The sequence below is a fragment of the Nicotiana tomentosiformis genome, chromosome 2 (assembly GCF_000390325.3).
Source record: "Nicotiana tomentosiformis chromosome 2, ASM39032v3, whole genome shotgun sequence".
Lineage (NCBI taxonomy): Eukaryota > Viridiplantae > Streptophyta > Magnoliopsida > Solanales > Solanaceae > Nicotiana > Nicotiana tomentosiformis.
The window spans coordinates 159,153,356-159,175,465 of NC_090813.1; the positions used below are offsets into that span (position 1 = coordinate 159,153,356).

The window sequence follows — 22,110 nt, forward strand, 5'->3', positions numbered from 1 at the left end:
ATTTCCTTAGATTACTACAACATAGCACGGCATCACCCTTCGTGCATTAGCTCTCATAACATGGCACGGCATCACCCTTCGTGCTTTTACTCTCACCATATGGCACGGCATCACCCTTCGTGCTTTTACTCTCATTCTCACTATATAAATCAATAGAAACGGCACGGTATCACCCTTCGTGCATTAACACTCTCCCTCACCATAAAGTAATTATCAAATAAGAACAGAGAGATAGAATAACAAGAACAAGCCATACTTCAACATTTGGTTCCACAATACCAACCTCAACTTTAAAATCAATACTCAATTATCACCAAAGATCTGTAAACATGGTAAGGACGATCAATTTAATAATACTAGTCTAACAGGGATAACATGATCAAAGAATGCAATAATTACAAGAAACCAAGTCCCACCTGCATGCTTTAACCCAACAACAATGCATAAGTACTCGTCACCTCATGTATACATTGTACCCAACATCTAAACATGTAGCAAATCGATAACAAGTCATATTCCCTCAAGTCAAGGTTAACCACGACACTTACCTCGCTCTGAAGACCAAACTCAAAGCTCAACCACGACTTTTCTTTTCAAACAAGCCTCTGAACCAATAGAATCTAGTAATTTACCAACCAAACGATACAAATTAAGCCTTAGGAATTACCCACGATTGTAAAGAATTCAATTTAGACCATTATTGAAAAAGTCAACAAAAGTTAACTCCCAGGTCCGCTTGGTCCAAACCTGAAATTCGGACCAAAACCCGATTACCCATTCACCCTCGAGTCCAGTTGTGTAATTTATTTTGGAATCCGACCTCAATTTGAGGTCTAAATCCCCAATTTACCAAATTCCTAGTTTCTACCCCAAAACCCCCAATTCCACCATGAAAACCTTAGATTTTTAGTTGAAATCTTAGGAAAAGTAGTGAAATATTTAAAGGAAATAGGTTAGAATCACTTACCAATGATTTGAGGAAGAAGAAGTCTTGGAAAAATCGCCTCTAATATTTTAGGTTTTGAATATTTGAGAAATAAACCAAAAATCCAGTCTAAGTCATATTTGTTCAGCTGCAGATGTTGCATTTACGACCTGGGCCCGCAAATGCAAAGATTTCATCGCAAATGCGAGAAACATCACACCTCTGCATTCTTTGCTAATGCGAAGAATAGTTCACAAATGCGAACTCAGGCTTGATCGCAAATGCGACCCAGTTATCGCAAATGCGAAGAATGGCTATGTCTGCTACCTTCGCAAATGCGAACCAGTGTTCGTAAATGCGGACTGCCAGGATTGCAAATGCAATCAAAACTTCGCAAATACGAAGGTCTTCCCCCCAGCCCACTGCTCGTAAATGCGATGGTCTCTTCGCAAATGTGAGGCTCGCATTTGTGAGCTAGACCTCGCAAATGCGAAGTCTGCAGATCAGTTGCAGCATCTGCTATGTTTTCTAAGTTCAAAACACTTTGTAGTCTATCCGAAACTCACTCGAGCCCTCGGGGCTCCAAACCAAACATGCACACAAGTCCTAAAACATCATACGAACTTGCTCGCATGATCCAATCACCAAAATAATACCTAAAACTATAAATTGAACACCAAATCAAAGGATTTTCAAGAAGACTTTAAAACTTCTATTTTCACAACCGAACGTCCGAATCATGTCAAATAACCTCTGTTTCTCACCAAATTTGACAGACACGTCATAAATATTATAATGGACTTGTACCGGGCTCTGAAACTAAAATACGGATCTGGTATCAATAAATCCAAACATCAGTCGATTCTTAAATATCAAAAATCTTTCAAACTTTAAATTTTTAACAAAAATCAATAACTCGGGCTAGGGATCTCCGAATTCGATTCAGGGCATATGCCCAGGTCCCAAATTATGATACGGACCTACCGGGACTATCAAAATACTGATCCGGGTCTATTTGCTTAAAATATTGACCGAAGTCAACTTAAATAAATTTCTAAGGTAAAAATTCTTATTTTTCTCAGTTTTTAACGTAAAAGCTTTCCGGGAAGACACCCGGACTGCGCACGCAAATCGAAAAAAGCTAAAACATAATTTTTAAGGCTTCGGATCACATAATTAAGTTTTAAAACATAAGATGACCTATCGGGTCATCACGTTCCGGAACTGATGGACGATCCTGATCATCTTCGCCTCCTTCACGGGTTTCACTTTCGAACTCCTCTTGACCATTTTCATCGTGTTCAGCATCTATATCATCTCCATCTTCTTCAACAGCTCCATCATCCTTATCAACTCCTCCATTTCATCATCCTCCTCTCACAACTTCATAATTTTTATGATCCTCATTACCATAACATTCATCTACATCGTCACTTTTTTCTTTATCAACTGATTTTTGGGCAACAGGTTTCCTTTGGATTTGTGCTGTGGTCATGTCCACATCCTCTTCCTCCTGCAAATCATCACTCTCTAACGTCAAACACCTTGCTACAGGTTTTTCAGTGGCAGGGAAAGTCTCGTCAACTACTCTTGAACTTGATCTTGTTCTTTTCCCGTTGACAGGTTTTGATGCCTCTGTTTTTCCTTTCTTCTTGTCACGCTTAGAAGGCCCAACATTTACTTTACTGGTGGAAGCTTCAGAACTACCTGTATATCGTTACTTATTACCAATCTTTGGAGCATTTTTTCATTTCTTGGTGGCAGGCTTTGAAGGCGATGCAACTATTGCTTTTCTAGTGACAGGCTTTGAAGGCTCTGTATTTGCTATCTTTGTTGCAATCTTTTTCGGTTCATAAGCTAACTTAGTAAGAGAACTTTTATTCCCCATGTTTATACTAGATGCAAATAAGCAACGTCACAGTTAATAACTTGAAACATATACTTGAAATTTTATAAATTATAAAAAAATCTAATTCTGACGAACAACTGAAATCTGATAATAATCGACCATAAGTTTATTAGTATATATTAGGTCGCGATACTGACGACAATCGAAATGATAAAACCCAAAGCTAGTCGAACAATGAACAACATAAACATATGATTTAATACAAATCAAATACAAACATCAAATACACATGAACTTTACTTTAAAAAGAAATATTCATCTACCCCAAAATATCTAATTTATTAAAAGAAAAAAAAAGAATTTAGGACTTACCCAAAGTCGACAATTTCTGAAGAAATACACAGCTAAAGGGGTTGTTATAGACGAGAGATCTATCGTCGCCTCTTTTGGGTTAGTTATCGCCGAAAACCGACTTGGTGGAGTAGGTCTATGACGACTAGAGCAGAGAGAGAGAGAGAGAGAGAGAGAGAGAGAGAGAGGGAGAGGGAGAAAATTTAGTTTTTCTAACTAAAATAGTTAACCGCAAAATTTTGATAATGTTAAATTCGCCCCTACCTCCCCTTAAGCCATTAAACCACGTCTTAGCAATTTTTCGCCCCAAAAATAAGTGAGAGAAAAATGGAGGTCATTTCCTTCAATCAAGTTTTCAAAAGGTCTTTTTAGCAATTCTTCTCTTGATTCTTCATGTGCATGCGTAAGTCCTATATAGAAGTTTATATAAGGAAAGATTTAATATGTAATTTTTTAATAAAATTTTAAAATTTAAATTTTAAAAAAATAATTAATTGACTATTTGCCTCATGCGAAGTCAATTTATAAAGGGTAGAAACGACGAATAATATTTCGCTAATTAAAGATTTCGTAATTTTTATATGGTATAGATATAGATAGATATAAATTACAGATATCTAACACAATTATATCACTTCTTAAGTAATTACAAGTAAATCTTTATAACAAACATCAATTGGTAAACTAATAATTATAATAACTAGCCTGCAATAACAGGTAAGTTACACCAATAGCATAAAAATCTTAATCCGTATATATAGGACTTTACATTGATATATTTCTATATCTGCTCCTGTTTGAGAGTATTCCATATTGTCAAGAACAATCGTTTTATGATGTTTACTTAATTAAGTTCAAAATGACATTATTTCCTTTGTTGAACAACTTGTTCATACACCCAAACAATTGTAAAGATCTTATTATTTTAAATTTAAAAGTAAAGGAAAATGTTAGTCCATAGAAATTAGAAAGTACAGAATAACTGGTAATTAATTTTTACAACGTTATTTAATACCACAAAATGCAAGTAGTCCTAAATTCAATCTATAGAAGTAAATTTTAAATTCATCTATCGCATGCAAGCTGGCAAATATCCAGAAGGCCTATAATTGTATTTTTGCTAGTAATGTGGGGCTATACATCGATATATTTCTATTTGTACTTCTCTTGGAGATTATTCCTTATTTTCATGGTCTTTTTATGAGCCTTCACTGTCAAATTGCTGTCTTTATTAGCCGTTTATTTAAGTCAATTGACTTAATCATCGATTAATTACTTGCAATACTTTATAAAGGGAAATTCCATTTTCTTTCTCACTAACTTAATTCAGAGGCTACTCCATTTGCTGTAAGTTTAGCTTATTTACCCTTCATTTTATACGGCATGAGCAAATTTAATTCATTCGGCAAGCCAACAATATGAAAGTAAAATAACAGAATTTATAGACTGTCCATTTCTTTTAATATTGTCCTTTTTTAACCTCTGAAAGCATACCTTACATTTTAACACTCAACATTCAAATTCCCAATAAACCTCTTGAAGGTGCAACTAATTTGGAAGTTGAGACTTGAGATAACTTAATTAAGCAGGAGGTCAAAACAATTGAAGTTGATATATGTAAAGTGATGAAAACTTCTTGATAAGTAGCATTTTATCCTTTTAGGGGTCGTTTGGTAGGGTGTATAAAAATAGTATTGAATAGGTGTATTACTAATGATGGTTTAGTTATGTTGGAATTAGTTACGTTGGAATTAGTTATGCTGGAATTAGTTATGATGGTTTAGTTATGTTGGAATTAGTTATGCTGGAATTATTTCTTATCGATAGTTTGGTTTGGTGTATTAAATATTTTAAAAAGGTAGTTCTGTTTTTATACATGCTTATCCATGTATTAAAAACCATAGTATTAATAATGTCATAATTTGCTATATATAAAAATTATACTACTTAATATGGTGTATAACTAATAAAAGTATTAGTTATACATAAGTTGAAAAGTACTACCAAACAAAGGGTTAGTATTACCAAAAATAATACATATATTATTTTCCCTAATATATCAGGACTCCTTAGTAGAATTACACGACATCGGACCAGACTAAATTCTTATTGAAAAAATAGGAAATTTGCACAATGTAACAGCACATGACCAAAATCATAATTAGTCAAAAAAATAGGGATTAAAATTGCAAAATTTCTCTCCAGCGGGCCCTTTCTCACACAATTTTATATTACTAGAATCTGAATCTCTTAATATAGAACTTTTCATGAACAAGATTCAGTCCGATGTTATTGCTAGCGCCTAGCTGTTAGCATCTTTTTCAGCCAATCAAAGAATTCACAAGAATCACTCATCTTCTATAAATATACTACTACACTTTATACTATTTATCTTCTATCAAGCTTTTCTCACCAGGTATCTTTTTCTTCATTCTTTTGCTGTTTCATATAATTTAATTGTTCAGGCTTTTGTTTCGACTTTTGGTCTCTACTATTAACTGAAGAAGTTTGAGGGAGTGACGTTTGGTGGGGAAGAAATTAACATGATCGTCTTGTTATTTCATCTTCTACTGATCTGAGTTATTTTATTGGATTTTTAAAGTATCATCAACTTCGCTTTGACGCCTTTTTCATATAAATCGTGTCACTAAAATAGCCATCTCGTGTGAAAACGTCACATACAAATTATCATGTAAAATAATACATACTTGTTTTACCTATTTTTCTGAGCAAACAAAATACTAGCCATTGTTTCTCATAAGTGGAATTTAGAATCTGTGGTTTCTTATGTTTACCTATTTTTATTTTTTTCTCATAGTCATATATAAGGTTCATGCAAGACACATTGAGATCTGACACTGATGATAATATCAGTTTCTTATTGTAAATAGCATTAGAAAATCATTCATACTAATAAATGATTGAAATATGCAGAAGAAAATGGGAAGAGAGTCAGAATTAAGAAGAAGAATATGTTCATGCACAAAAGAAGACTTCCTTCCAGAGGAGTCATTCAAGAGCTGGGGGAACTACGTGAAGGCGCTGAAGCAAACCCCGAATAGATTGATGGACAGGGTGCTGACACGGTCCAAAGACGAAGCGGAGGTGGAGGCAAAGTCGAGGAGCCAACATGAGATGAAGAAGACACTTTCGTGGTGGGACTTGATATGGTTTGGAATGGGTGCAGTGGTTGGTGCTGGGATTTTTGTGCTAACTGGTCTTGAAGCAAGTCAAGATGCAGGCCCTGCTGTTGTTCTCTCATATGTGGTTTCTGGTGTCTCTGCTTTGCTCTCTGTTTTCTGCTATACTGAGTTTGCTGTTGAGATTCCTGTTGCAGGTAAATCATCACCAATTTATTTTTATTTTTTATTTTAACTTGTATGCACCTATACGAGTTAATTTCTTTTCTATTTCTGGAATTTTACATATATAATTCTGTCATAGAAAGTAATTTAATAAGGAATGATTGCTATTACTATTGATTAGAGTAAAATTCGGTTTACCCCCTTGACCTTTAAGGCTTGGGAAACTATATCCCTAACAACCCCCTTATGCAATCCAATGTGCCCCTTAACCTTTAAAGGTTTGAGAAACTATACCCCTTTACCTTTTGAACGGGAACGATACCCCCTTGTACTCAAAAGATTAAAGTAAATTTCAAGGACATCTCAGCTCTTCCTTAGAGCTATTGTCCCTGTAGCAAGAGTACTCGCCTTTGTTCCCATAAGTCCCAGAAAGAACAAAATGGCACCTCACAGGAAATTTCACAATACTTTAATCATATATCGTCGTTGGTAGAATGCGTCTGCCCCTACATGGCTTTAGACCATTCTATAAAGCAGCACATAATAAATAATGAACATACTGAAAGATATAGACAAAAGAAAAAGCCTAGAAGTGAAGCTCTCAGATGGAATTCCTTGCTGTTGGATTGAAGGGATATGGATTCATCGATGAAAATTGACGAAGAGAAAGATACTGGAATGGACATAAAACTTTACCCCACTTGTAAATCAATACACATAATGAAAATATTCTTAAGTGAAATAGAAGGGTAATATCCGCTCACTAGATATTGAGCAAGAAGTTGATTTTGAAAAAGATTAGAATACCCCCACTACTGCCGAGCGGTACCCATGGTTTCTCAATTGATAAGGCCGATGGACTCCATTCATATTGTAGTATTTTAGTATTTGTAAATTGTCCTTTTGAAACATAAATCTACAAATAACGTTATAATAAGAATATATTATAAATACATACAGACTTTGGAACTTGTGCACAAGCACAAAACCATTGATATGGCGTGTCAGATGACTAGGTTTTTCTCAAATTTATGAGCTTTTACTTAAATGTTATAAGCAAAAACTGTGATTTATGCTGATTGCCAGAAAATAGCGCCAAACTTATTCTAGCGCCAAAAATATTCCCTCCAAAAAGAGGGTTTATTCTGAATTTTTATTTTTATTGATGATAATAGCTTTTTTTCCAACTGATTTTTGAGTACAAGGGGGTTGTTTAAAATGTGAAGAGGGTATAGTTTCCCAAGCCTTAAAGGTTAAGGGGGTAAATTAGATTTTACTCTATTGATTATGATTCTACTAAAATTCCATTTATTACATATTTAAGGCACCAACTTATAGGGTTTTGATGTCTTGAAGCCAGATGTGCAAATACAATTTATTGATTTGTGCGTAAATAAGTAATGTCTTAGGCCAAATATTCAAAAACGTTAATAATTGCAATTCAAAAAGTTTCCATGAAAGAAAGAGTCGCATCTTGTAAGGGTATGGAGTTTAAGAATTCCAATGTTTCCTAACTTACAAAAGCTTTTATCTGGGACAGTTACTGATTCTATGTTTAGTTATAGCCATTAACCAAAAGAATAAATATAAGAGAATAGTAAATCAATTCTCATTTTAGTATGCCACTATGCCACATTTATTTTTTGTTGAAAACGACCGAGCTTTTTTATTGATAATTTTGTCCCTTTTCGGTTTTTCATTGATGTTGATTGCTAAATACATTTGCTATAGAAAGACCAGACACAAAGACTGGAACTTGTATCTGAATTGTTTATGGGATTAGGTTTTAAAGTATAGTAATAACTATGAAGTTATTATTCAATGAATGTGTCATATCATTCACAGAAAATTTAGTGTCCTAATTATGCCAATGCGATGCGTACATGACCATTTCATAGTTCTTTTGCTCTATATTGACTTTATTGTGCATACCATATGTTACGCGGCGCCTTCCTGAAGTTCCTTGGAAGGGCGACGTAAGGCTAGGCAACCGATGTCAGTACGGTTGCTGTCCGCCAACTGAGGTCCCCTCCGTACGCTAGACTAGATTGTCAGTGCCGTACGGGAAAACCAATGTCATGAGCAATTGAAAGAGAGCAGAAAAAGAGAATTGAGAATGAAAGAAAGCTTGATTGCATTGAATGAAAGCTATTACAGAAAACAAGACGGTGTCGGGGGGAGAGACACCAGTACAGAGAATTGTTTGCTTGCTTGAAAGTTTTGATTGCTTGGTCCCCCTTAATAATGCTTAAAAAAAATAAACCAAAGTTACATGACTAGACCTATGAAAGCTGGAAAATCACACTTAAAGAAAATGCAGCAAAACTACTCTATATTTACAATGAAAAGGACTTAGTCTTCTACAAAGCAGCAGCAAGTCCGTTGGCAGCAACTTTGTCTTTAGCATCAGGGTCTGCGCGCGCGGCATTGTCTGCGCGCGCGGCGCTGTTGGCTTTTGCCTGTGGCTGGGCGCTGGCGATGGCTATCGGTGGGGCGACAGAGGCACATGCGCGCTTGTCACTTGGAGCTGCCGAGACCACGGGGCCGACCGTGGCGACGGGCGTTGGGAGGCTGGCCAGGACGCCACGGGGCGCGTCCAAGGGATCATGGGGCATGGCTGGAAAGCCGCCCATGACATTCTCCCCCACCTGAGTTGGCGACGTCCTCGGCGCCTTCCTTGCAAGGTAATCATCAATCAGGCTCTTGTAGGCTTTGAGGTTTGTTCCCCTCTCCCAAGTATTCTCCTCTGCATCACATCCCTGCCATTTCACCAAGAACTCCTGGTGATCTTTTCTTGAGGCGTGAATCACTCGATCATCAAGAATAGCTTCAGCACGCCTTTTTCCGGTTGAATTGGGGCCTCGAATACTTGGTATTGTGAGTTGGCTTCGTGAAGGATCCTCCACATCTTCCCGAAAAGGTTTCAGGAGACTGACATGGAAAACAGGATGGATTTTCCACCAAGCTGGGGTATCCACCCGGTATGCAACTTTCCCAATGCGCCTTTCAATGGACAAGGGTCCAATATATTTTTGCAATAGGCGAGGGTCATGGACCCCTGCAAACAAGTACCGCTTTGGGATTTTGACCATCACTTTGTCTCCCACCTGGTATTCCACAAAGCGGCGATTCTGATCAGCATGCCTCTTCATCCGCTTTTGGGCTTTGACAAGATAGCTCCGCACTATCTCCAAATTTTGCTTCCATTCTTTTGAGAAGCTGGCAGCCCGAGGAGATTTTGACATGTTTGGTGCGTTCACTGTGTGTGGGAGTAGCGGTTGCTGTCCGGTAACAATTTCAAAAGCGCTTTTGTTGGTACTTGAGCTCTTTTGTGAATTGAAACACAGTTGAGCAGCATCCAGAAGCTTCACCCAATTCTTCTGCGATCCGGTCACAAAGTGCCGGAGATATTCCTCTAGCATGCCATTGAATCGCTCCGTCTGGCCATCAGATTGCGGATGAAAACTTGAGCTATGACTCAATTTTGACCCGAGGCACTTAAAGAGTTGGGTCCAAAAATTGCTAGTGAAGCGTGAGTCGCGATCACTAACAATGTCTTTAGGTAAGCCCCAATACTTGACGACATGAGAGAAGAATAGTCGAGCTGTATCTTCTGCTGATATATATTGTGGGGCTGCTATAAAGGTAGCATACTTGGAAAACCGATCCACCACAACCAAGATAGTTGTGAGATCTCCGACCTTGGGCAATCCGGTGATGAAGTCCAGGGAAACGCTTTCCCAAGGTCTTTTTGGTACAGCTAGTGGTTCCAAGAGCCCTGCCTGCGTCAAGCGGTCTGACTTATCTTTCTGGCATACTAGACAAGTCTTCACATACTGAGCGACGTCATCGACCATTTGAGGCCAATAATATGCACGGCGAAGCAATGCCATGGTGCGTTCCTCGCCGGGATGACCGGCCCACAAAGTATCGTGGCATTCTGCAAGAAGAGTCCGTCGCAGATCTCCTCCTTTAGGAACATAAAGTCGGTTCCCTTTCACCTTCAGGAACCCATCTTCGGTGTAGAACTGGCGAGTCTTGCCCTGTCCTACCAAATCAACCAAATACTGTGCAGCAGGATCCTTGATGAGTAGATCCTGTATCTGGTCTTTTATGGTGGTGGTTACTTCGCTTCCCTTTAGGGCGGCGAGAACACACATCGATGCTAGATCAGCTCTCCGACTGAGTGCATCAGCAACATGATTGGTCTTTCCACTTCGGTACTCCAGGTTGAAGTGAAATTCCGCTAGGAGTTCCTGCCACCTAGCCTGTCGTCCATTCAGCTTTGGCTGGGTCATGAAATGGCTAACGGCTGTATTGTCTGTCTTGACCACGAATGGGGCTCCCAGTAGATAATGCCTCCAAAGGCGTAAGCAATGAACGACAGCCAATAATTCTTTCTCATGGGCGGCATAGCGTCGCTCTGCATCCTTCAGTTTCCGGCTCTCGTACGCTACGGGATGCCCTTCTTGTAGCAATACTCCACCAAGTGCATAGTCGGAGGCATCCGTTTGCACTTCGAATGGCTTGGCCAAGTCAGGGAGGGCCAAGACTGGGCTACTGGACATAGCCATCTTCAATGCGTCGAAGGCCTTTGCCCGCTTGGGGCCCCAATCCCACGGGGTGGCCTTCTTGAGAAGTTCTGTCAGCGGCACTGCAATGAGGGAGTAACTTTTCACAAACCGCCGATAGAAGTTGCATAGGCCAAGGAACGACCTCAAGGCATGTATATCCTTAGGAGGCGGCCATTCTGTAATGGCCTGAATCTTCTGCTGGTCCATCTTGATCCTCCCTTCCTCGATGACATGTCCGAGGAAGTCAATTTGTTTCTGAGCAAAGGAGCACTTGGATAGCTTCGCATATAGTTCGTGCTCCCGCAATCGGGCTAGGACCTTCCGCAAATGCTCCAGGTGTTCTTCTAGTGTCTGGCTATATACCACAATGTCATCCAAATAAACCACGACGAATTCATCAATGTATTCTCGGAAGACTTGGTTCATCAAGGTGCAAAATGTGGCTGGCGCGTTAGTCAAGCCAAAGGGCATAACCAGGAAGTCATACGACCCATATCTTGTCACACAGGTCGTCTTGTGCTCATCACCATCGGCAATCCGAACTTGCCAATAACCTGTCCTCAGGTCTATTTTGGTGAATACCGTCGCACCACCCAGTCTATCAAACAAGTCTGCCATTAGCGGAATAGGGTACTTGTTTTTCACGGTGATTTTGTTTAGAGCCCGGTAATCCACGCAGAGTCGCAAACTACCATCATGTTTCTTTTGGAATAGCACAGGGGACCCGTATGGGGACTTAGAGGGCACAATGATCCCTGTGTCTAGCATTTCCGTCAATTGTCTCCGAAGCTCGGCGAGTTCGGGTTGTGACATTCTGTATGGCGCCCGGGCAGGTGGCTTCGCACCCGGCACCAACTCAATCTCATGGTCCACAGTTCGCCTAGGCGGAAGACGCTTTGGCATGTCTTGTGGCATGATGTCTTCAAATTCCAGAAGTAACTCCTTCACGGGTGCAGGAATGGGACCCGAGGAGCGTTCTATATCTTCCATGCAGAGGGTAGCCAGGAACGTGGGTTCATGTCTTTTTACCCCCTTCTTCAACTGCAAGGCCGAGATGTTCTCGGCTGCCATCTTCATGGGAATGCACGGAATAATGCAGGGCTTGGCCCCATTTGCCCCCATCATCAGCAGCATGTCTGCATACGGTGCGGGCATGGTATTGGTCTGTCTCAGGAATTCCAACCCCACGATTAACTCAAAGTCATCTATGATCACTACGCGCAGGTTGAACTTTCCTTCATAAGGGCCAAGCTTCACTGGTACTTCTTTGGCTATTCCACCCACTGGTTGAGGTGGTGAGTTGATAGCCTTCACACGACCTTTGCCCTTTCCTACGACTAGTCCAAGACGCTCCACCTGAGTCGAGGCTAAGTAGTTGTGGGTGGCACCTGTGTCTATCATTGCCCGAATGGGCTTGCCATTTACCTTCATGTCAACGAACATTAGGGTCCTCTCTTGATGAGGAGGAGTCCTCAAATTCGCCTTCTTATTTCCTTTCCTGGCAATTGGACAGGGGTCCTTCTTCTTGCGGATACCGGCACTGGTACCCGCTAAGGGCTCAGAAATGGAGCCAACAATTGCATTGAATGCACCTACTGGCTCGGTCTGGTCCGCATCATCGGCGTCGTCATCCGTCCCATCCTCAAAAGCTTGATGGGCATTCATCTGTGCATGTGGACATTCATTATTCCAATGTGGTCCGCCGCAATGGCGACATCCTGAGGGGGGCTTCCTCCCCCGATCATTGTTGTTAGATGCAGCACTAGTACTGCCGGAAGAGGGAGTCTTGGATTTGGGTGCACTCCGGTCTCCTCCACTTCTGCTAGGGCCACTAGTGTTTGGTTGGCCCCCTTTGTATCCTCCTCGGACAGGCTGTTGAGGCCTATCCTTCCGGGCTTCCACTTGGTAATCCCCAAGGCACTCTGCTGCTTGGATTGCCTTAGGCAACGTGTCTACCCTTTGTCTCTGCAACTCCATCCGGGCATAAGGTTTCAACCCTTCCAGGAAGGTGAAGAGTTTGTCTTTGTCCCCCATGTCACGGATGTTCAGCATGAGCGCGGAGAATTCCCGCACGTAATCTCGCACTGATTTGGTCTGGCGGAGCTCCCGCAACTTTCTCCTGGCATTGTACTCAACATTTTCGGGGAAGAACTGTAGGCGTATGGCTGCCTTCAGTTCCGCCCATGTGTCGAGGGCATCTTCACCTGCCTTGATGGCTTCGTACTTCACCCGCCACCAGAGTTTGGCATCACCCTGAAGATACATGGCAGCAGTTGCTACCTTCTTAGCTTCTTCCAGGCTTCCCACGGCATCGAAGTATTGCTCGATGTCGAAAATGAAATTTTCCACTTCTTTGGCATTCCGAGCTCCACTGTATGGCTTTGGCTCAGGAATTTTCAGCTTTTGTGCCATGGGGGCGAGGTTCACACCACCCCCAAATTGGTTTCCGCCTCCTCGAAGTAGGCCTTGTAAAGCAGCATTGACAACATTGAGCTGGCCTGTCAAGTTGTCAATGGTTTGTTGCATGGCAGTCACCCTGTCTGCCTCTTGTTCCCTGTTGGCTAAATCCTCGGCACGCTCCTGCTGGAGGACCTCAAATTTACCAAAAATTTCAGCTGCCTCTGTGGCTGCTGTTTGCCGGTCTCCTTCAGAGTCGCGGCTGATGTTTTCTATGTCAACTTCGGCCTGGATGAGTCTGCGGTCCAGGTCGTCCAACCTTTGCACTAGGCTGGTTTTTAGATCGGGCACCATTTCCACGATGGGCCGTAATGCGTCAACCGTTCCCTCAAGGGTCGCGATGCGATCCCCATAATTCACCATGGTCAGAAATGGTGGTAATTGCAATGTGATCCCTCGTCCGATGTCGAACCTGGCTTTGATACCAACTGTTACGCGGCGCCTTCCTGAAGTTCCTTGGAAGGGCGACGTAAGGCTAGGCAACCGATGTCAGTACGGTTGTTGTCCGCCAACTGAGGTCCCCTCCGTACGCTAGACTAGATTGTCAGTGCCGTACGGGAAAACCAATGTCATGAGCAATTGAAAGAGAGCAGAAAAGAGAATTGAGAATGAAAGAAAGCTTGATTGTATTGAATGAAAGCTATTACAGAAAACAAGACGGTGTCGGGGGAGAGACACCAGTACAGAGAATTGTTTGCTTGCTTGAAAGTTTTGATTGCTTGGTCCCCCTTAATAATGCTTAAAAAAATAAACCAAAGTTACATGACTAGACCTATGAAAGCTGGAAAATCACACTTAAAGAAAATGCAGCAAAACTACTCTATATTTACAATGAAAAGGACTTAGTCTTCTACAAAGCAGCAGCAAGTCCGTTGGCAGCAACTTTGTCTTTAGCATCAGGGTCTGCGCGCGCGGCATTGTCTGCGCGCGCGGCGCTGTTGGCTTTTGCCTGTGGCTGGGCGCTGGCGATGGCTATCGGTGGGGCGACAGAGGCACATGCGCGCTTGTCACTTGGAGCTGCCGAGACCACGGGGCCGACCGTGGCGACGGGCGTTGGGAGGCTGGCCAGGACGCCACGGGGCGCGTCCAAGGGATCATGGGGCATGGCTGGAAAGCCGCCCATGACACATATAATGATAAGACATTGATGGTATTTGGTTATTACTACATAATTCTTTTATTTATTTTAATATATAAATTTTCTAGTTTCACTAATTATGATCGATTACTTGTAATTATGTTTGACCTGATATGGTAAAAATTACTTTCACCATAGTGTATAGAAGTTCATCTCTTTCTTTTTCTTGGTTTCAAAAATTGAAGTGTCAACAAATGAGTTTCGCAGGTGGTTCATTTGCTTACTTGAGGGTGGAGCTTGGTGACTTTGTGGCCTTCATTGCTGCTGGTAATATACTCCTAGAATATGTCATAGGTGGTGCTGCAGTTGCTCGTTCTTGGACTTCCTACTTTGCAACTTTACTAAACTACCAGCCTGACAAATTACTTATCAAGGTGAACACTTTAGCAGAGGGCTACAACCAACTTGATCCTCTTGCTGTTGGGGTTTGCATTATCATCTGTTTCATTGCAATTCTCAGCACAAAGGGTTCTTCTCGTATCAATTATGTCGCCTCAATCATTCACATCATCGTGATCTTTTTCATCATCATCTGTGGCCTTATCAAGTCAGATACCAAGAACTATACACCCTTTACGCCATTCGGTGCACGCGGTATCTTCAAAGCCTCTGCAGTTCTATTCTTTGCTTATGTTGGTTTTGATGCAGTTTCTACCATGGCTGAGGAGACTAAGGATCCCGGCAGAGACATCCCCATTGGCTTAGTTGGTTCTATGGTGATCACCACAACTTTGTACTGCTTATTGGCCATTACTCTGTGCCTTATGCAGCCATATCAAAACATTGATCCTCATGCTCCATTTTCTGTGGCATTTAAAAATGTGGGGTGGAGTTGGGCGCAATACATAGTGGCTGCAGGGGCGTTGAAAGGAATGACATCAGTGTTGTTAGTTAGTGCTGTTGGTCAAGCTCGTTACTTAACTCACATTGCCAGAACTCATATGATGCCACCATGGTTTTCATATGTAGATGGCAAGACTGGAACACCAGTTAATGCGACAGCAGTTATGACGGCTGCAACTGCTATCATTGCCTTGTTTACAAAACTTGACATTTTATCTAATCTTCTCTCAATTTCCACCCTCTTCATTTTCATGCTTGTGGCACTTGCTCTGCTTGTTCGTCGTTACTATGTGAGTGGAGTGACCACAAATGCAAACCGTAACAAGCTCATTGCTTGTCTACTGGTCATCCTCGCTTCATCAACCGCAACAGCTGCTTATTGGGGACTAAGTGAGACGGGATGGATTGTCTACTGTATTACTGTGCCCATATGGTTCTTGGCAACTCTGGGGATTTGGCTTTTCGTTCCTCAAGCACACGATCCAAAGCTTTGGGGTGTACCTTTGGTTCCATGGCTACCTTCAGCCTCAATTGCTATTAACATATTCCTTCTAGGGTCAATTGACAAGGATTCATTCATTAGGTTTGCTGCATGGACTGGTTTTCTTTTGGTGTATTACATCTTTTTTGGACTCCATGCTTCCTATGACACAGCAAAGGAGTTTGAAAAGAGCAAAGAGTGGAAGAATCTTGAAGATGGAAATGGGACATTGCCTACAAGCAAAAATGCTCCTACTAAATCTGATAATTGATAATTGCCTCTGAATGCTATTTTTCATGTGTTACAGTTGCGTGTCTCTCCCTTCCCCACACCTATTCCTAAGGTGTCCATTTCTCTTGATTCAAACAGATGCGACTCGTCCTTTGTACAGAAACTTATTCTGAATTAAATGGCAATTATTCATATTAGTGTCCCAGTAATTTGTGGAGAATGCATTTACTTGCAAATGATCTTAATCACGTTTTAGAAGATTTCTTCATGACAGAAAATTACATACTTTCTGGAAATTCAAGTCGGCTGAACCTATATGCACTTGTGCAAGTATCTTTAATGATTCTGAAAAAACAAATTTAGTACCATCACTGAATAAGAGGAGTCCTAATTAGATATAACAAGCAAGAGGAGTCCTAATTAGATATAACAAGCAATCCCAACAAATTAGTACCATCACTGTGTGACACACCATGGCGATTAAGGTTCCTAGAGAAATTCTCTGGAGATGCCTGGAGGCAAAAGGTATGTCGGTTCCCTACATTATAGCGATTAAGGACATGTATGATGGGGCTAAGACTCGGGTTAGGACAGTAGGAGGCGACTCTGAGTATTTTCCGGTTGTAATGGGGTTACACCAAGGTTCTGTGCTCAGTCCGTTCTTATTCGCCCTGGTGATGGACGTGTTAATACACCATATTCAAGGGGATGTTCCATGGTGCATGCTATTCGTCGATGACATAGTTCTGATTGATGAGTCGCGAGCCGGTGTTAACGAGAGGCTGGAGGTTTGGAGACAGGCTCTTGAGTCTAACGGTTTCAAGATGAGCAGGACGAAGATGGAATACCTGGAGCGTAAGTTCAGTGTTGAGCCAGGGGAAGTGGGCGTGGATGTGAGGCTTGATTCGAAGGTCATCCCGAGTAGAGGCAGCTTCAAGTACCTTGGTTCGGTTATCTAGGAGGGAGGGGAGATCGACGAGGATGTCACACACCGTATTGGGGTAGGATGGATGAAGTGGAGGTTAGCATCTGGAGTCCTGTGTGACAAGAGAGTGCCACCGATACTCAAAGGTAAGTTTTATAAAACGGTGGTTAGACTGGCCATGATGTATGGGGATGAGTGTTAGCCCGTTAAGAACTCACATATCCAGAAGATGAAAGTAGTAGAAATAAGGATGTTGCGATGGATGTGCGGGTACACTAGGATAGATAAGATTAGGAATGATGATATTCGGGAGAAGGTGCATGTGGCTCCCATTGATAACAAGATGCGGGAAGCGAAGTTTAGATGGTTCGGACATGTTCAGAGGAGAAGCCCAGATGCTCCGGTATGGAGGTGTGAGCAGCTGGTTGCAGAGGGCACGAGAAGAGGTAGAGGGCGGCCTAAGAAGTATTGGGGAGAGGTGATCAGGCAGGATATGGCGAGGCTCCAGATTTCCGAGGACATGACACTTGATAGGAAGATGTGGAGGTCGAGTATTAGGGTTGTAGGTTAGGAGGTATTTGAGTCGTGCCTTACTTCGTACCATGGTGGGACTAGTCATGTAGGGTTTTTGTCTAAGATAGCTAGTGGGAATGTTGTGGCTTACTATTTCGTTTTTCAGTGCATGTCCTATTTACTAGCTATTGCTTTTGCTTTGCATCTTTCTTCTAGATTTCATGGTGTTCCTATTTTTTTTATGACTGTTGTGATGATACTAATATTGTCTTCCTTTGCTTTGCATCTTTCTTCTGGATTTCATGGTGTTCCTATTTATCCTATGATTGTTGTTGTGATACTAATATTGTCTCCCTTTTTGTCCTTTTGTCTTTTTTTTTTTGAACCGAGTGTCTTTCGGAAACAGCCTCTCTACTCCTTCGGGATAGGGGTAAGATCTGCGTACACACTACCCTCCTTAGACCCCATTAGTGAGATTTTACTGGGTTGTTGTTGTTGTTAATGTGTGACACACCAATATCACTTCCATTTCTTTTTTACAAGATTGGGTATGTCCAATCATCAATTAACTATTGAGAAGGTTAGGCATTATATTGTGTCCCCTCCATGTATTTGCTTTTTGGGTTCTAACTAATATATATGAGAAGCCTTACATTAGGAAGCCTCGAAGGTTGACCAAAATTAATGTGTTTGATGCTACCGAAGATTTCCGAGCTTTCACGAGTCTGGTCAATTCATTTAACAGCAAATGTTATTGACCATCCTATACTCATACCGAACCCTCCTGCCCCAACAACATCATCCAATTTAGATATTGCACCAACAACTGGTTCTCTAATATAAGTTATAAGTGAGAGGATCGCTTGCAGCCTCATCACTTTTAGCATGAGGCAGTACTACGGGGAATCCAATTGATGTTCTGCAAGGCTTGAGGACTTGTTGGCCACAGAGATCTAAATTGCCAATGACTTGTTCCAATAGGTACTCAGAACTCCAACATCTGGAATCTCACCCGAGAAGAAATTGGTCGACAAGTAGAGAAGGGGAAGGTGTCTGAGACGACCAAGAGAAGAAGGTAAAGCACCCTAAGTGGATGTCTAATATGGCCAGCATTGCTTGAAGATAGTTTGCCCTGAGGTATATGGCTCTGATTACAGCACAACTGCCAATCTCATTAGGGCATTCAGACTGTTTTCATCAAGTGCCAATTTCTGCAATCTGGTGAGTTTACCGATGCTGGAAGATATAATTTCTCCAAGTTGCATATAGGGTAAGCTGATAGCTTCAACTCTTTGGTCATTGGGATGCCAAGAAATGCAGGTCCACCCACAAGGTGACTTATCCGAATTATTCCAAACGGTTTCATTTCCAACAACGTAAAAACCATCTGGGATGACAGAAAGAGAGCTTTTACTGAAAATGGTCGTTGTAAAGAGAGTTAAGAAGACCCATTTCAATTTCTTGAGCCAAATCGTAGATTTGAGCTTGGTATATACTGCGGAAGACTAGTCCTCGAGTTCAAAGACTAACCTCCCGTTTGGCCATATATTTTGGCAACTTGTTTTCAAAAATATTTTTTTGAAAATATTGTTTGTTCATGGAATATGATCAATTTTTGAAAAAATATTAATTTTTTTTTTCCCCAAAATCTAGTTTATGACAGTTTTTGGGTGAAACTTTTTTTTTCACTCACAAAACTTCATTTTTTTTTCAAATAAAATGCATGTCCAAACACAACTTCAACTTCAAAAATTATTTTTCAATACAATCTCAAAAACTCCTTATTTCAAGTTTCAACCAAATCTATGTCCAAAACGCTAACTAAGCGTCAAGTACTAAGCGGTGTAGTAGCAAGTTCACCAACCAAGACAAATCTTGAAAGAGTAAAGCTATAATGAAGATAATGAAGGGGTTTTGATAAAAGAAATTGTGATTATTATAGTTCTTACAAATAGAAAATCCATAATACTGAAGTTTCAAGCACGAAATGAGAAATGTGAGTGTATTTTAACCATATGGGTTCACCATTATTCTTGCTCAGTTTCATGGGTCCAAAGCTTGTGGAAATGCTTTGTAAACAGAAGTCCTCAGCAACCAACTGTACCAGTAGCTAGCTTGGTTTGAAGGTTATGTTTTTTCTCATTATTATTTTAATTGTCATATTCTTGTTTACCCAAAAAATGGATAGAGTTGAATTTATACGCAGTTCCGAGGATATATAGCGTAACTTAACACAAAATGCAAGCATAAATAAAAATGTAAATATAGATTGCGGAGAATGCAAAATAGATAAGGTTATCAGGAACAATGAATCTTAGGATTCAACAAATAGAATCAATCTAAGAAATCTAAAAGAAACGATTCTTTACTGTAGAAGAATATAGCACTTTTATTACAATGTAAGCCTGAGAAAAAACTTCTTCTACAGAAATGGTAACCAAGCCCTTTTATAGTGGAGGGATTTGGCTCTAAGCATAATAAAATAAACATTCAGTGGGAGACCCATGATAAGTCAGCTTTTTCATAATTTCTGTCAAGATTCTCTCTAGTGGGATTGCAACGACTTTTGTCTGCGAGCTTGATCTTGCTTAGAACCCTCGATTTTGGTTTGAGCTTGATTTCGGCTCGAACTCGTGACCTTGGTTCGAGCCTGATCCTGGCTCGAGCCCTTGAATTGATTCGAGGTCGATGTTGGTTGGTCTCTGGATTATCAGAACGATAGATCTACTCTGCATCATGGTTCGATTTTGATTCGAGCTCGATAATGATATCGAACTTGACACGGATCGGCCTCCCGGGTTCGAGGTTAGTTCGTTCCACCTTCGGGATCTTACTTAGATAAATCATCGTTCGAACTCGATCGGACGTGCTAAGACCGAAATCTATTTCGACCGTATACAGATAGTCCCCTCGTTTCTCGGAAAGAATGTGGCGAGAAACGATATGATTTTTTTTTTAACAGCTCGATCGGATTATATCCTGTCGTTTCCATCGGGTTCGACCATGACGCATCCGGTAGCTGTCCCGTCGGTTTAGTCTTTCAAGGCATTTAATGCATGTCAGGCGGTGGTCGGCCACTGCTGATACTGAACCGCCATCGCTTGAACCTATAAATAACCCATTCTTTTATCTTTTACCACTTTTACATCTATCTTCTAAATTTTTCAAGTTCTTCTTCGTGTTCTCCAACTTACCAGTAAATCTGTGATTTCTTTCCGCAAAAAACCCCTCTTCAATTCTGCCAAATCTTTGTCACTTTCTTCTATTCCTCACCTTTGAATTCGAAAATGGCAAAAACATCGCAAACTATTCCTCAGAAAGAGAAGGCTTCATCTTCACAGTGTGCCGCCGACAAGACACCGGCAGAACCACGGCCTGAGGAGTGTGTTCCCGGGGCGTGTGTCCTTACTTCAGATTTTAAGGTCGATAAAGGTTCATCAGTCCCTGGTCGGTGTGAGCCGGTATTGAGGTACATGTGTTCGATAACCGAGAAGCACCTCGATCAGCTAAAGAAGGATTGCAATTGGGGTGAAAAAGAAATAATAATTCCTACCCCTGACGAAGATATCACTTCTTATGTGAAAGGGTTTTTGAATGTGTATACTTACCCTTTCACTTTGGGTCCCCTCGATTCCGTCATTTTTGACTTCTGTCGACAACATCAGGTAACCCTAGGCCAGGTCCATCCTTCTTTGTGGCGGATCGTTATCCTGATCCGATATTTTGTGAGCAAAATCGAGGGGATGTCGTTCACCCTCGATCATCTTATCCGATTGTACTGTCCTCGACTTTTTCCAGGAGGTTTAATAAAACTCCAGCGTCGGGTTACCAAGGCTCTGTTCTCGAGTATTGACGATGACAGGGACCGGGGTTGGATGGGCAGGTTCGTTCGAGTAAGGACTTCGGACCTGATTCCGACTGAAAAGATGCCCTTTCCCGATGAGTGGAATATGAAACGTAAGTGTGATCTTGTTGTTGCTTCTATTTTATTCTTTCATTTATTCTCTTATCGACACTCCTCGGACCTGATTCTTTCATTTTTATTTTTTATTTTTTTTTGTGATGTAGCGGTTCCCTTGATGCCCGGAGCAGTTTTCGATCTCAAGAACTGGGTACGAGCCCTTGTTTCGACCTCCACATACGCGGAGCGCTCATGGCGTGATTTGTCAAAGGGTCGGTGGGAGGCCAAAAATCACGGTAAGCTCATTTCTCGGAATCTGATGATCCGAACGAGGCGGTTTTCAAAATATTTTTTATAAGGTTTCCCATATGCAGGTTTAGGTAAAGACGCGGTCTTGAGGCCTTTGTCCAATGAGGAGGAAATTTCGGCCTCTGTCCCAAAGCTGGTGAAGGAAAATAAAAGGAAGAGAGCCTCGGTTCCCGAATATCCAAAACCGAAGAAGAGGACGGCTCGTAAGCCGAACAAGAATGTCATTCCTTTGACCGTGGAATCCGTTCTATGTCTAAGGGATGAAGATGGAGAAGAAGAAGAAGAGAACGATGAGTCTGCGCTGGCGG

The 22,110-nt window shown here is 41.3% G+C and overlaps 1 protein-coding gene across 4 annotated transcripts; it reads left to right on the forward strand.

The window, feature by feature from the left end:
• Positions 1–5,397: 5,397 nt before the first annotated feature.
• LOC104105851 (cationic amino acid transporter 1-like) lies at positions 5,398–16,356 on the forward strand. 4 transcript variants are annotated; one of them, XM_009614257.4, is made up of 3 exons: positions 5,398–5,541; positions 6,060–6,462; positions 14,807–16,356. In XM_009614257.4, the coding sequence occupies exons 2-3, from the start codon at positions 6,066–6,068 to the stop codon at positions 16,192–16,194; spliced, it is 1,785 nt and encodes a 594-aa protein (XP_009612552.1). In that variant the 5' UTR covers positions 5,398–5,541; positions 6,060–6,065; the 3' UTR covers positions 16,195–16,356. The 4 variants fall into 4 exon arrangements, with proteins under 4 accessions (XP_009612552.1, XP_009612554.1, XP_009612550.1 ...); XM_009614259.2 differs by lacking the exon at positions 5,398–5,541 and adding an exon at positions 5,567–5,651; XM_009614258.4 differs by lacking the exon at positions 5,398–5,541 and adding an exon at positions 5,575–5,726.
• Positions 16,357–22,110: the final 5,754 nt, after the last annotated feature.